Source organism: Mytilus edulis, chromosome 4 (genome assembly GCF_963676685.1).
Source record: "Mytilus edulis chromosome 4, xbMytEdul2.2, whole genome shotgun sequence".
Taxonomy (NCBI): domain Eukaryota; kingdom Metazoa; phylum Mollusca; class Bivalvia; order Mytilida; family Mytilidae; genus Mytilus; species Mytilus edulis.
In genome coordinates, this window is record NC_092347.1 from 97,465,749 (window position 1) to 97,481,406 (window position 15,658).

The following is a 15,658-nucleotide window of genomic DNA, read 5'->3' on the forward strand; positions in this document are numbered from 1 at the left end:
AATAATTCTTAAGTTTTTATCGGGAATTTAAAAAAATACTGGTATGATAGATAAGCCAATGTTACTTTTCCTTTTCAAATTCATACTTCTTTGGAGTATATTGGACTTGGAAAGTATCGGAAATTGTTTTTATAAGTCCGGAAAACTTTAAACACCAAATCTATTGCTTTTCTAAATATATATTTCTATCACTTGTAACGTTTTTAAAATTTTTAAAGCAGTTACAATGGAAAATTCGTTCACATCTAAACAAATCTTTACAATAATGAATAACTTTATTACACAGAAATTTAAAAAAAAGACAACCATTGTTAACACCTATATATATACTGTATGCTTTACATTGAGCTATTGTGTGAAAAGTTTCCTCAGCAAGAATAGAAATATAGTATGTACAAATAACAATCTTCACAAATTTAAATTATACAAAATGAACAATGAATCGGAAAACAAATAGGCTATATACCGTGACAACCTTTATATACTTCTTGTATATCAAGACCTATCATCAAGTCTATTGTCACTGTATTATAAATATCCGCCAATACAACAACTATCGGTATTGTGTTAATTTGATTTGGTGATAATTGAATATTTGTTGATGATCTTATGTTTAAACATTATCCCATAGTAACTTAAACCGGGCTTAAATTAGGCTCTTTCTTTTAAACACATGTTGCATTTTTTTGATAAAAATGTAATTATTGATAAGAAATTATTGGATGAGTATTATATATCTTGTAATAAAAAGTCTACAGACTACATAATATTAACATGTGCATGTAGATTCCAACGAATTCTAGGACTTTGCAATAAATTTGAACCTGTGATATATCGTTTCCATAGTAACAGGTAAGTTAAGTTTAAATGATGGCTCTCACAAATTTTCATATCCCGATTTTTCATTAAGCTCAAACACTGACTTTCTAAAAATTAAAATGTTATCAATTCTTTTTTAGATTTATTCTGTTTTATATTTTATTTTTAAAGACATTTCATTAAACATTTAATACATTCAAACCATTTATAAGACTTATGGCAAATTAAAAGCAAAGAAGAATCTATAATGTCTTCATGTATATTTTGTTACACTGGAGGTTGCTTTTTTTTTAATGAGTTTACATGTAGCAACATGGTAATATTAGGAATAAAATACGGCCGATAAACAACGAGATCGAAACAACAAAACTATTGTCACTAAACAAGACTCATACTCCACACAAATTTCGCCTATTTTTTATTAAGATATGGAGGATAGACAGTCATCATACTTCCCTACGTCATCCACACCTCGACCAGATCAACATTCATCCATGCGACAGCCATCCGCCATAGACACGTCATCACGAATGGGTCAAAGGTCGAGACTCGAACACCAGGAAAGCGACCGTTTGTCTAGAACCGGACAACCATCTGCAATTCAAAGACAACGTAAAGAGCAAAAGATATTTGAAACTGAAATTGAAAATGATTTAATAGATACTAAAAAGATACATAAATCAACCTCTCTAAAGAATACGTCTACAAAAACAGACGAGAAAAAAACACAAGTCGACTTCCAATTGACAAAAGACTTAAAAAAAGAGGTAAATATGGCAAAATTATATCAAACAAGTATCACAGGAGTTCATCGTAGAATGCACATAGATTTGTACTGATTAGATAACCAGCTCTCATCTGACATATTGAACATCAGTGATACTACACTGTTATAAAGGTCACCTCTTTGCAGAAAAAAACAGTCTTGTCAAAGTTATGTGTTCCCGTTACAGTAAAACCTATGCATTTTGAACATCTGTTTAAAGGTCGCCTCTCTTTGAATTTTAGTTTTCTCCCTTAGGATGAACTTTATATACTTATTTGACTGTCCACATACAACCACATACATGTAAGTACATACAGACATTTATTACTGTAATAATACAGTACGAAACATTTGAGATATTTCAATTTAGTTCAGTTGAAATTCTGAATATCAATGAAGATATAAATATGAAATAGATATAGGAAGATGTGGTGTGAGTGCCAATGAGACAACTCTCCATACAAATAACAATTTAAAAAGTAAACCATTATAGGTTAAAGTACGGCCTTCAACACGGAGCCTTGGCTCACACCGAACAACAAGCTATAAAGGGCCCCAAAATTACTAGTGTAAAACCATTCAAACGGGAAAACTAACGGTCTGATCTATATAAACAAAACGAGAAACGAGAAACACGTATATATTACATAAACAAACGACAACTACTGTACATCAGATTCCTGACTTAGGACAGGTGCAAACATTTGCAGCGGGATTGAACGTTTTAATGGATCCAAACCTTCTCCCTTTTTCTGAAACAATAGCATAACATCACAACATAGAAAAACATACGATAAAATATCAATTGGCAGACTTAACTCAATCAAAAAACCTATGATTAAACAATGAACGAATAAATTTGATCTGCGATATCTGAATACAAATGCACAGTTAATTAAATATTAGAGACAAACATAAGTTTGAGAACCAAACAATAGATTGCAACCACAACTAACATGTGGTACACACTTTAGAGATAACCTTTATAAACCTAAATAGTATGAAGTTAAAAAAAAAGAACACTTCAAAAATATAAATTTGAAGTAATTTAAAAGAGAATGGCAAATATATGACACTGTAAAAAATGGGAAGAAATGCAAAAGTTTAACATCATATGAAATAATCATTAATATATGACTCATGTTTGGTACACTACTTGTCGTCGCTCAACAATGAATACATGTTGATTTTCCCAGGTTGATGTTCAAGAAATTAAGAAGAAACAACTAACATATCCAATACCAAAACCCCCTCCAACAAGGAAAGCTGATATATTCAAAATGGAAACTGCTGTAGAAATTGATAAAAGAGTCCTAAACGTAAGATTAGAATAGTGAAATGTGTTTTAATAATAATCTGCAAAGAGTGACAACCTAATGCTCTGACGTCTGACAGTTTTGCAGTAGATGTGGGACCACCGTTTGAAAAGTCTGCGAATATCCATTGAAGGTGTTGTCGCTGTTTTATTTTCATCCAACATAAGTAGTTCAGAATTTTATGAGAAACGCCTGAGTCAAAATACAAAGTTATCTATTGTTTTAAATATCAATTTACAAACGAGAATAAAGTATCATATCTTCAGTTGAGACGTCATCATTATGGAATAGACAGAAGTGCTAGTACAGCAGTTTTATAAAAAAAAAATATACTTTTGAAGGCCGTACTTTGACCTATGATGGTTTACTTTTATAAACTGTTACTTGGATGGAAAGTTGTCTCATTGGCACTCATACCACATCTTTCTATATCTAATTATCGAGGAAGAACTGACAGAACAAATCAAAATATATGTCACACATACTACATGAAGTAACTCAATATTCAGCATTACTAACTGGGTAAATATTCGACTTCTCTGAATTTGTAAGTAATTCCTTATCTACAAATGACACCCGTTCCTCTTTTTTTTATTCAGCTATGCTATTGCTATTGATTTCACAAATATTTTACGTTTTATTTAAGGTTGACGTTGAATCAGCTCCTGACATGAAAGCTTTAACTTTATCATTGACCGCAAGATATTACAAGGATGTCGATAAGGTGCGAGCAATATTTGCCTGGATATGTCTTCAGAAGTTGGATCAACTTGATTACTCACGCTCAATAAACGACAAATCACCTCTTCATCATCTAAAAGAAGTGAAAGATAAAAAGTCATCCTATCCTGAATTGTTTGCAATTATGTGCAAGTGAGTATAAAAAGGTCTATTGAAACATAGTTGCATGATATTATATAGTCTAGATAATGTGTTGCATACTCATAAACACAAGTATTCTTGACGGTCTAAGAACAAGGAATAAAAAGGGAAAAAATGAAGAATAGAGAATGACGAATAAAAACATAAAGAAAAGAGACAAATAGCTTTAAAATTAAAGTACAGAAAGGAAGAAATCCATACCTCATGTATTGGTTATAAAGATAAATAAAACTTGTGTGTTGACAATGCTGAATTTATCATCAATGGAAAGATAAATACTTAATTTAAAGACTTGATACTGGAAGGAAAACAATTATCAATAAATTCAAAGAAAAATTTAAGAGTTTTCTATGTTTTTAAATGTAAAACCCAGAATCTTGAACATTTGTGCTTTCAAATATTAGGCTTATTGGCGTTTCTAATAAAGGTGAATCAAGAAAAGCGTTTAGGACGCATGAACTTATAATGTGTTGTTTTAATGTTTTTACATGTTTCTTTAAAATGACAGTGAATGATTTAAAAAGAAAATTAAACAAGTAATATTTCTTTCCACAGGAATGTTGATATCCCTTGTCATGCTGTATCAGGTGTTGCAAAACTAGAAAACCATGAAATAGGCGAAACAGAAATCGACAAAAACAGAGTTAAATGGAATACGGTTTATTGTGCAGATGGATGGAGGATTGTTTTCTTTCAATGGGCGTTCGATACTGTATCAACCAAGAAAACAGAGCAGCAACCAGTTCCCTTAGAAAACACGCCACTCTCGAGTAAAACAGGTTCATTTAAAGAACCTTATCAAAACGGTACCTCTTTTCTTCATTTAACATGTAATCAACAAATACATATCTTTTTCGTTTCATATATTAGTAAAATTTATTCATTGGATTTACTGTGGACATGCGTCATTGTTAAACTACATTTTAAAAATCCTTTCAGTCAGTTCCTTTGTTCATTGCGCAATATGATTTAAACATCATTTGTTACTTTGTCATTTTTTAATGCCAGACTTGAAAAAATGACAAAGTAACAAATGATGTAGGTTACCATTCACGTGATGCTATGTAACGAACGAATAAGAATCAAAAGTCAATCATAGTCTCTGTATGTTCCATTCGAAACAAAAAATCAACAAAAGATAGTTAATCATCTATACAAAATTGCTGCCAATCTCTTAATCGTATGAAGATAAACAAATGTATTAACAAAAATATCCAACACAAAATTAAGGGAGCTACCATTTGATTTTTATGGGGGGGGGGGCTAGGATGAAATTTGAAAAAAATAGGCAGGACAGGAGTTTTGAGTAAAAAAAAAAGGCAGGATGAGACACTTTGCAAAAAAAAAAAGGCAGGATGACATAAAAATCAAATGGTAGCTCCCTAAGTTAAAAAAGGTAGAAGGTTGTAAAACTAAACCATATCCAACGTTAGACGATATCACCAACGGACCGTTTAGAAAGAGAAACAAAAGATACTAAAAGGATATTCAAACAAATAATTCGAAAACAAACTGAAAATGTCATAGCAAGAAACGAAAACCGACGAAAAGATTAACAACAGCACATGGGAAAACACTTGCCTCCACAATAACAGCATAATAGATAAACAAAATGCAAAACGATAAGAAACAATATAATATCAAAGAATACTCACTATCCTTGAGAAAAAGCCTGAATAACATGATCTATTAATATGTAATCATGTCGCATTACACTCTGTTTTCCTTAAAGACGACGAGCTAAATACTCTAAATAATTTTGACTTGGCTTTGTATCTACTTCAGGTGAATCGTCGACCCCGAAACTCCCTGCGATTTCTAACTCTTCAGTAACATCAAGATCCTCAAAGACATTTGCGCATACAGGCAACTATAACCACGGTGTTTTGAAAAAGTTTGAGAAAGAATCCATTTTGAATGTGAATGAATATTATTTCTTGACTGATCCGGAAGAGTTTATCTTTCGATGTTTTCCTGATGAAGACATGTGGCAACTGCTTGGAAAACCACATTCAATAGAAAAGTTTCTGAAACTACCAGTTGTATCACAAGCTTTCTTCGATCATCATTTGAAAATTTCAAGTCGCTTAAACGGCATTAGAAAAGCTAAACACGGATCTTGCATAATATCAATCAAGCGGATGGACTCAAGACACATTTTTCTCGATCATAAATTTGAATTGATTGCATCTGAGAGCCCCGATGTTGATGTGGAACTAGATTTTAAGTTCTTGGTGGCAGTTGTTCATGACGAAAGGAAAACACATTTCCATATGCGTTTCCCAGTTGAAGGAATGTATGATTTCAAAGTATTTGGAGGAGCTAGTGAAAGTGATTCAGAATTCTTGTGTTCATTCAAGGTGAATTGTGAAGAACCAAAACTGAGATTCGAGGCACTGCCGTTAGTGCCGGAAATAGGATTTGGACCTTGTCGTGTGACAGAGCGTTTCGGCATGAAATTGGTTTCGAAGGTTACAGGGTTGATAACAATACGTGGGCCAGACACAATTGAAATCGATTTCAAGGTGTTGAAAGACATCAAAGTCATTGCGGAGATGATTCATCATACGACTCCTTCTTCGGACCTCGAAGAATATATTTCACTTAAACAACACAATGACGATTTATTCATTACTGTTGGTGTTCCAAGAAACGGAGAATATGTTTTAAAATTACATGCAAAACATAGACGTTCGAATAAAGACTTCATAAATGTGTGCAATTTCCTTCTGATGTCAGAAGATCCAAAGAAACCAAGAAAACCTTTTGAAGTAAGTTTTAAATCATTCTATCTATTTTAAACTCAAGCTGACTGGACACAAAATTCGCTTCTTTCAAAATTCCTATTCATCAGGTTCACAGAGTAAACGCCCCAACTGTTTGGTCTTTTTTAAAGTATGAATGAACAAGCATTTTATTTCTTCTAGTAAAAAAAAATTTCATATTCGAGAATCCTCATACTTACTTGGAGTTTGCTAGTTTTGTTATACTATTTTTTCTAGTCTTTTTATAGGTGTTATTATAGAAGTATGCATCTAGTTTTCAATTCTAGGTATAGGTGTTAATTTTTAAAATGGAATTTTAGAAGCTAGCGTTGCACCAACTCTATCAAGACGAATTCATTACACGTACAGTGCCAGGTGATAGGAAAATGTGCTCACATGTAATTGAACAACGCAAAAATGAGAAAACCACATGAATACTAAACATATTATGAAAAAAGCAAATCATTTAGTATGGCACTTCAATTTCATTTCAATTTTTCGACCGAAATTATTTTCAGAGTGCAGGAGATTTGATGATTCGACAACAATTGATGAATACACTTAAGACATCCAAGAATCCCGAGGATGTACAAATGGCAATCGATAAGTTAAATAAGGAGGATTTACCAGACGATGGATGGCTAACGAAAGCATATGAAAGGCTAGAATATCTGAAATTAGCTAAGGGTAAATATCTTAAATAGGTTAGGTTTCCAGATATGAAATACCATAACTTAAATGGCTGTGGGTTTTTTTTAATTTGCCAATGAACAAAAACAGGTACAAATAAATGGTCAATATTCTTAAGTATGGAATTCTCGTTTTTATTAACAAATCTGCTTTTATTTAGTTTTTTCACGCACAAATACAAGTGCAACATATCTGTAGATAATATGGTCTTAGAAAGAGAATTGAGACCCAAAAAAATCATTCTTTAAGAGTAAATAAGTACTAGTTTTTACACAATATATTCCAAAAATTTGAGACAATAAAATCATTCTTTTTGACTAGATTATAGAAAAATTCGTCTACATATCCGTTACTGACGAACAAATAACTAAACAATCAAACGTTCTTGTAAGAATGAAAAGGTTAGTCCTACAAAACTGACCTAATTTCCCTATCTGCAACTAAAGAGGACTCTGGGACTTGTTTGAGCTGCTTTGATTACTTTTGCTGAATCTTGATTACAGATTCAGAGATATTTAAACAAATTACACACTTCAACGGTCAAAATAACGAACAAAGTTTTTCCCATTTTTGTTTTGTTTTTAGATATGCAAATTTTTCAAACCTCAAATACCATGTGTATTGATACATGTGATATAAACACACCAAAACGAGGATAGAATATATTTGGTTTTATGGAAAATGCATTTACAATAAAGTCATCATAGATACCAGGACTAAATTTAGTATATACGCCAGACGCTCGTTTCGTCTACAAAAGACTCATCAGTGACGCTCGAATCCAAAAAAGTTAAAAAGGCCAAATAAAGTACGAAGTTGAAGAGCAAGCATTGTATCTTATCAAACTTTCAAATTGTTTTTCCGATAGCATTGCGAAATGGCATCAATCGTAAAAATGCTGATGTACTAGAAAAAGCAATACAAGATGCGAAGCAGTCAAGTCTATCAGATAAGTTGAATAATTATATAAGGGAGGGAGAGCAGATGTTACAAGAGGCTGATAATAACTCTATGTTTATACTGGAAATGAAACGGACAACAATATCTGAGGTCCATCGCTACAAGAAACCTAAACCTGTGATGTACGATGTAATGAAAGCAACGTATATCTTACTAGGAGAAAAGCCAGAATCGTTGACGGTACGTATAATATTAATGATCAGTTGTATAAACTAGATTTGAATTTCAACACTATCACCAACATGTACACCAATGATTAAGTACCAGATTTTCCGGGTTTTGTGGTGTCCTTGTGTTATGTTATGCCCTTTTGATTTGAGTGAAGTAGAAAAACCATGTTAATGAACCTGGTTTCGCTCCTTTTTAGAGTTTATGCAGTATTTGTTTGTTACTGTGATTTGTCTGTTCCTAATCGATATACGAGATTTTAACGCGTTCAAATTAGCCGAATCATAATGTACTAGCATTTGTACAATGTAAAATAATGTTCAATCTAAAAACAGACCACTGAATTGCACTCTAGTGTTTAAGTTTTAGAACGTCTGTTTCTGGTGAAGGTTTTTTTTTATAACTTCAAAACGGACTAGAGCTGATAAACATACAAAGTGATATAAACTTAACTGTGAAAACAATGTATTTTATTTTTTACATTTGAATAAAACAGATATTTATGTCCAGTAAATAAGAGCAGTTAAATTAAACTTAGTAGCAGGCTAGTTATGAAATTTGCTGAATTCAAATTGTATATATACATAATAATTTTATTTCAAGACATGGGATGCGATTGTTTACCTGATGAGAATGACAAGCAGAAATAGTCTCTTATATAAGGTCAAACAATTTGATAAAAACTACATTGACCCTTCCACTGCTCAAGAAGTGGACAGACTCCTTAAAACTCACACATTAGAGGAGGCAAAGGCATCTAGCGCCGGTGTAGGCACTTTCTTCATGTGGGTATGTATAAATACGAATTTAAACTACTACAACATAAGCTCTAGGTACATGCAAACATATTTTAGTAATAAAACTGCATTCTCTGTTTGAAAGTAATTTGGGCTGCTTTTTGGTGTTTTTAATTTTCATATGATCATGTTTTTGAAATCTTCTTTTTTTTCTGTTATATATGTGTTCTATTCAGTAACTTTTAATCGTCCAACGCTTCCTCTCTCTGTTCGTAGAATGTTTTATTTGTTTTCTTCATTTAATGAAAATGAAGAATTTAATTATATAACTAAAGTTAGTTATGATTGTGACTTTAGCAATGAGTGCTGAAATACTAAGGCTTTTCTACCTCAGGCATAGATTACCTTAGCTGTATTTGGCAAAACTTTTAGTAATTTTGGTCCTAAATGCTGTTCAAGTTCGTACATTATTTGGCCCTTTTAACTTTTTTGGATTCGAGCGTCACTGATGAGTCTTTTGTAGACGAAAAGCGCGTCTGGCGTATATACAAAATTTAGTCCTGGTATCTATGATGAGTTTAATTGATATTTTCTCAGAAAATCTTAAATTTGGATGACAAAAATAAATAAAAATAAGTTAAATGATATCTTTATTTGTTGTCCTACTATATATATGATATAGATATGATTGTTAGTTGCAGGTCTTCTTGTTACATAATAAGTTATCATGTAAGCTACACTAATGTTGTACATACCTTGTTTTAAACTGTATTAAAATATAATAAGAATTTAACGATAACGATAATGTTCACTTTTTTCAGGCGAGCGATATAATAAAGCCTTTGACAAAAGTAAAGAAATCCACTCAACCGAAAAAAGAACAGACAACCAATGGATATAAAGAGGAGGACACAATACATACTACAGAGAAATAGACATTTATAAATTACATTATATCATGAGATATCAAACAGGGTGTTGAAAAAACATTTGTCTATAATCTATTAATATTATATATTGTTGATTGATGCAAAAATGTCTTTAAGGACCTGTTGTCATGCACTTCATAGAAAACTTTGTCAAAGGTTTGGTTACAACCGTCAAAGAAAACTTTGAACAAAAACTTTGACGGTCTTTTTTGAATAGAAGAAGGACACCATATGACACCTGGTCAAGTCTTCTTGTTCCAAGTTTTCTTTATCAAACTTTTTAAAGTGGGAAAGATTTGATATTTAAGATGATGCAAATATTTCAAATATTTGTTGATAATTTGTATTATTTTATATAATCTATTAATACGTATACTGTAGGAAATATGATATACTGGGGTTTGTATACTGGGATTTTGATTCATATCTGAAGTACTGTAAACCAACTAATTTTCGCGGATACTTTATTTCGCGTTATACCCTTTCTAGTCCACTTCGCGGATATTTAATTTCGCGATTTTCTAATTTACTTGATGTAATTTGATAAAGAAAGATCCAAATTTTACATATTCGCGACGAATTATTTTCGCGTAATTTGTCTACTCGCGAAAGTCGCGAAAATAAATCGCTCGCGAAAATAAGTTGGTTTACAGTAATATGAATAAAGAATTAGTTAACAATAATAATGTATGTTTGTTGCTTTTGAATAAGTATAGATCTGAGCATCAACCTTTAGAAGACCCGTTAAATAAAATAAGCTTCGAGGTTTAAATCATTTGCAGACATGCATGGGTGGAAGTATAGCATTACCAATACCATCTTATATGTTGCTCAGCTTTCTGTGTTGTGTTTTCCTTTCCTTTGGAGAAATGGCAGTTTATATTCGACTTATTCTTTCGCCTTACTTTTAATTTTCTTTCAGGTTTTATGGACGTTTGAATTGTCAAATAATTAGTTTTTCAGTTGTTTTGGTATCTGCCTGTGTATTCATGGTATGATACTATTTCTAATTTACAAATCTTAGTTAAAAATTGTGTTTGAGTTGTTTCTCTTTTTACTATAAAGATCGGCTTTGTATTTATATTAATATTCGCGTTTACCAAGTCAGGAATATGGCCATTGTTATATTATAGTTCGTTTCTGTGTGTGTTACATTTTAACGTTGTGTTTCCGTTGTGTCGTTTGTTTTCTCTTATTTTTTAGTGTGAATTCACATTACTATAAGACGTGTCACGGTACTTATCTATCCCAAATTCATGTATTTGGTTTTGATGTTATATTTGTTATTTTCATAGGATTTTGTCTAATGCTTATTCCGTTTCTGTGTGTGTTCCATTTTAATGTTGTGTCGTTGTTCTTCTCTTATATTTAATGCGTTTCTTTCAGTTTTAGTTTGTTACCCCGATTTTGTTTTTTTTCCATGGATTGATGAGTTTTTAACAGCGGGATACTACTGTTGCCTTTATTTTTCTCTTTGTATTCTTCTGATCAGGATAAATTCTTTATGATTGTTTGTTATATCAAGCAAAAAGTAAAATCACATAACTACTGAACTCGGAGGAAAATTCAAAACGGAAAGTCCCTTATAAAAGGATATAGAGGTACAGCAGTCAACATTGTGTTATAAATTCAACATCAAAACGAATAAATATGTCAACAAGAAAAACAAAAAGGTATATAGACAAAACATATGAGCAAACACGGGAGAAAAGAATAAAAACAAATCATCACAGCACAATGACTCAATGACTAGATGTACACGTACCGAGTCACGTCAGGTGAACACTATACCAAAACAAGACTTTAGTAAAAATAATGATTTACAAAGACAAATAAAAGTACTATACCACGTTACTAAGACGTGGAACTACGTCAGTACCTAGAATCTATACTTCAAGGCCAACGTGTTCTATAATGAAGTTGATACGAATTATTTATCAACAACGTCTTTGTATCGATGATTTTTTTAAGGAAACGGACGAGACGTTGTTTGACATATGCCTGGTTCATCAACTTTACTCTGACGATGGTGATGTTACAAAGTCTGAGTTGCAGTTACAAGCTTTGGAATACATAAAGAGTTCGGAAGTTTATAGGCAATATGCAGGTGAAGTTGGTATATTGCTACTCAGTTTGGGGAAATTGGTCATTTCAAAATTAAACTCATCTCGTTTATAATAGATTCTGGTACTGACCGGTTATTTCGTATAATTTCTAGTTCTGGATGATATACTAATGAAACCAATTCAGAAAAGTTTGGATTGTTTATGGAAAGAACATCATCAATATATCTGAACATGAAATTAAATGATCTGGCTTCTTTGATCTTGTTTTTGACATGTTGGAAGGAACTCGGATTTACATGAAAATAAGTAGAGATCGACACGAAGAGGCCCACAGTTTGTTCCCATAGGAATGCAGACAGTTTGTTGAACAAGTCTACCTTCAAATTAAAAATTTGCTATAAATGAGAAAAAAAAACTCCAGCATATTGATCACTTGTTCCTCTGTGTAACATTTTTTATTGTTATTAATATATGTTATATCAGTATTACAAATCTAATCTTGAATTCTATCCTAATTCTATCTTATTTTTGGGATTTTTTTTTTTAGAAATTCAAATGTGACGCTTTGTGCGTTGATGACTTTGGCTAACTAGTGTATTTTTATGTGCTTGTTTAGGTTGTGTTATGTAATGAATCCGTTTTTATTCTGTAGTTTGTCACCACTCCAGGTTTATCATGTATATGTATTATATAGTCATTTTATAAAAAATATTTACTGTTTGTAAAAGTATGAATTATTCTTAATAATAAGGGTGTTCTTATCCAAGGCAGTAAATCCTAGCCGTATTAGGCACAACTTTTTGGAACTTTTGGTCCTCAATGCTCTTCAATTTTATACTTGTTTTGGCTTTCAAACTTATTTCTTCCGAGCGTCACTGGTTAGTCTTGTGTGGCCGAAACGCGCGTCTGGCGTATTAAATTATAAACCTGTTACCTTTTGTTAGCTATTATTCGTGTGCTTCTCTGTCCTACTAGTAAATGTTCTCCCATTTATTTGTATTGCAGTCCTGTCATGTAATGTTGTCATTGTAATGTAATATTTAACATTGCCATAAAAGCGGGAGGTGTTGCATGCCGCAAAACCAGGTTCAATCAACCATTGTTTTCTTAAAATGTCCTGTACCAAGTCAGGAAAATTGCCATTGTTATATTATAGTTCGTTTCTGTGTGTGTAAACTGTTACATTTTAATGGTGTGTTTCTGTTGTGTCGTAGTTCTCCTCTTATATTTGATGTATTTCTCTCAGATTTAGTCTGTTACCCGGATTTGTTTTTTTTTCTCAATCGATTTATGAATTTCAGCGGTATACTACTGTTGCCTGTATTTACTTTTTTGTTCACTTTTAACAAAATATGCCGTAGGATATCCCAAAGTGATAATTTCATAGCGTTTGCTTATCAATGTTTTGATAGAACTAATTTCAGCAACTGTCATACAAGTGAGTTGTTTAGCTAGCTTTAAAACCAGGTTTAATCCAGCATTTTCTGCATAAATAAATGCCTATAAAAGTAAGGAATACGACAGTTGTTATTTATTAGTTTGATGTGTTTGGGCTTTTAATTTTGCCAATTGATAAGGGACTTTCCTTTTCAAATTTTCCAAAGAGTTCAGTACTTTGTGATTTTACTTTTTCAGAAAAAAGTTAAGATTTAAATGTATCCAGAAGTTCTTTTAAGGTTCATCATAACAAATGGACAACTATGGCCGTATTTTCACCTCTAAAATTACTCTGTGTACAAACTTACCTGTGCTGTTTGGAAAGTTTTAAGGCCTGACATCCACTAGATATATAAAAGTTAAATGCATTTTGTGCTTCAAAAAGATAAAATCGTTTTTGGATTTTGATGGGCATTTTTTTTCCTTCCTGCAGAAGATGTAAAAAAACAACAACTGAATTACATTGATACTGTCCACTCAGATAAACTCTTTAACTCACCTATAAATGTGTAGATATCTATTGTCCATGCCAATCAAGGACAAACATATTTTTACACCATCTACAGGAAAGAAAAAAAAGGCCCAGTAAAATCCAAAAAAGATTTCATCTTTCTGATATGCAAAATACATTTAACTTTTATATATCTAGTGGATGCTAGGCATTAAAACTTTCCAAACTGCACAGGTAAGTCTGCACACAGAGTGATTTTTTAGTTTAAATTACGGCCATATTTGTCCATTTGTTATGATGAACCTTAAGCTTTTAGAATCCACATATGGATATCTCTACGCGAGTAAACAATTTCTAGTTATTTGTCCATCCTGGTCGTTATTTTGGTAGATAGATATAAAATGTGCCAATGAGACAACTCTCCATCCTAGTTACAATTTATGAAAGTAAACCAATACAGGTCAAAGTCCGGTCTTCAACATCAGCCCTGGCTCACACCGAACAGCAAGCTACAAAGGGTCACAAAATGACTAGTATAAAACAATTCAAACGGTAAACCATCGGTCTAATCTATACAAAAAAACAAGACATAAGAAACACTTATGAACCAAATCATCAAACGATAACTACTGAACATCAGGTTCCTGACTTAGGAAAGGTGCAAACAAAAGCAGCGTGTTTAAACGTTTTAATAGTTACCAACCTTCGCCCTTACATGAAATAGTGTAACATCACAACATAGAAAGACACAATAAAAAATATCAATTAAAAAAGAAATATGTTGCTTCTACCGATGATAAATGAATTCCTGATGATCAGCAATCCATATAAAAGAGCCATCCAACGTATCGAAGAACTTTTAAGGTTTAACCTTTTCATTATTTTTAGATCTCAATATTATTTTTAAGATGGATTGAGATACACTTGATGTGTCCCACTGTTATAAAAAAAACAATTTCAACAAAATACCAAAATACTAAAATCCAATGCAATTTCAAATAGAGGAAGTAAAAACTGACAAAATAAAACTATATCAATCAAATAACTATATACACAGGACATGCCTATACCAAGTCAGGAATAAGACAGATGTTTTCTATCATACACAGTACATGCCTATACCAAGTCAGGAATAAGACAGTTGTTTTCTATCATACACAGTACATGCCTATACCAAGTCAGGAATAAGACAGATGTTTTCTATCATACACAGTACATGCCTATACCAAGTCAGGAATAAGACAGATGTTTTCTATCATACACAGTACATGTCTATACCAAGTCAGGAATAAGACAGATGTTTTCTATCATACACAGGACATGCCTATACCAAGTCAGGAATAAGACAGATGTTTTCTATCATAGACAGTACATGCCTATACCAAGTCAGGAATAAGACAGTTGTTTTCTATCATACACAGGACATGCCTATACCAAGTCAGGAATAAGACAGATGTTTTCTATCATACACAGGACATGCCTATACCAAGTCAGGAATAAGACAGATGTTTTCTATCATACACAGGACATGCCTATACCAAGTCAGAAATAAGACAGATGTCTTCTATCATACACAGGACATGCCTATACCAAGTCAGGAATAAGACAGATGTTTTCTATCATACACAGGACATGCCTATACCAAGTCAGGAATAAGACAGATGTTTTCTAT

At 32.2% G+C, this 15,658-nt stretch overlaps 1 protein-coding gene across 1 annotated transcript; it reads left to right on the forward strand.

Moving 5' to 3' along the window:
- The first annotated feature begins 650 nt into the window (after window positions 1-650).
- LOC139521189 (lim and transglutaminase domain protein ltd-1-like) lies at window positions 651-10,167 on the forward strand. The gene is made up of 10 exons (XM_071314511.1): window positions 651-852; window positions 1,246-1,586; window positions 2,782-2,904; window positions 3,548-3,774; window positions 4,339-4,589; window positions 5,569-6,554; window positions 7,067-7,235; window positions 8,107-8,378; window positions 8,970-9,155; window positions 9,925-10,167. The coding sequence occupies exons 2-10, from the start codon at window positions 1,248-1,250 to the stop codon at window positions 10,036-10,038; spliced, it is 2,667 nt and encodes an 888-aa protein (XP_071170612.1). The 5' UTR covers window positions 651-852; window positions 1,246-1,247; the 3' UTR covers window positions 10,039-10,167.
- The last annotated feature ends 5,491 nt before the right edge of the window (window positions 10,168-15,658 follow it).

Coding starts and splice junctions, on each gene's coding strand:
- LOC139521189 (XM_071314511.1), top strand. CDS start 1,248: ATGGAGGATAGACAGTCATCATACTTCCCTACGTCATCCACACCTCGA. Junction 4,590..5,568: donor TAAAGAACCTTATCAAAACG/GTACCTCTTTTC, acceptor TATCTACTTCAG/GTGAATCGTCGACCCCGAAA. Junction 7,236..8,106: donor ATATCTGAAATTAGCTAAGG/GTAAATATCTTA, acceptor TTTTTCCGATAG/CATTGCGAAATGGCATCAAT.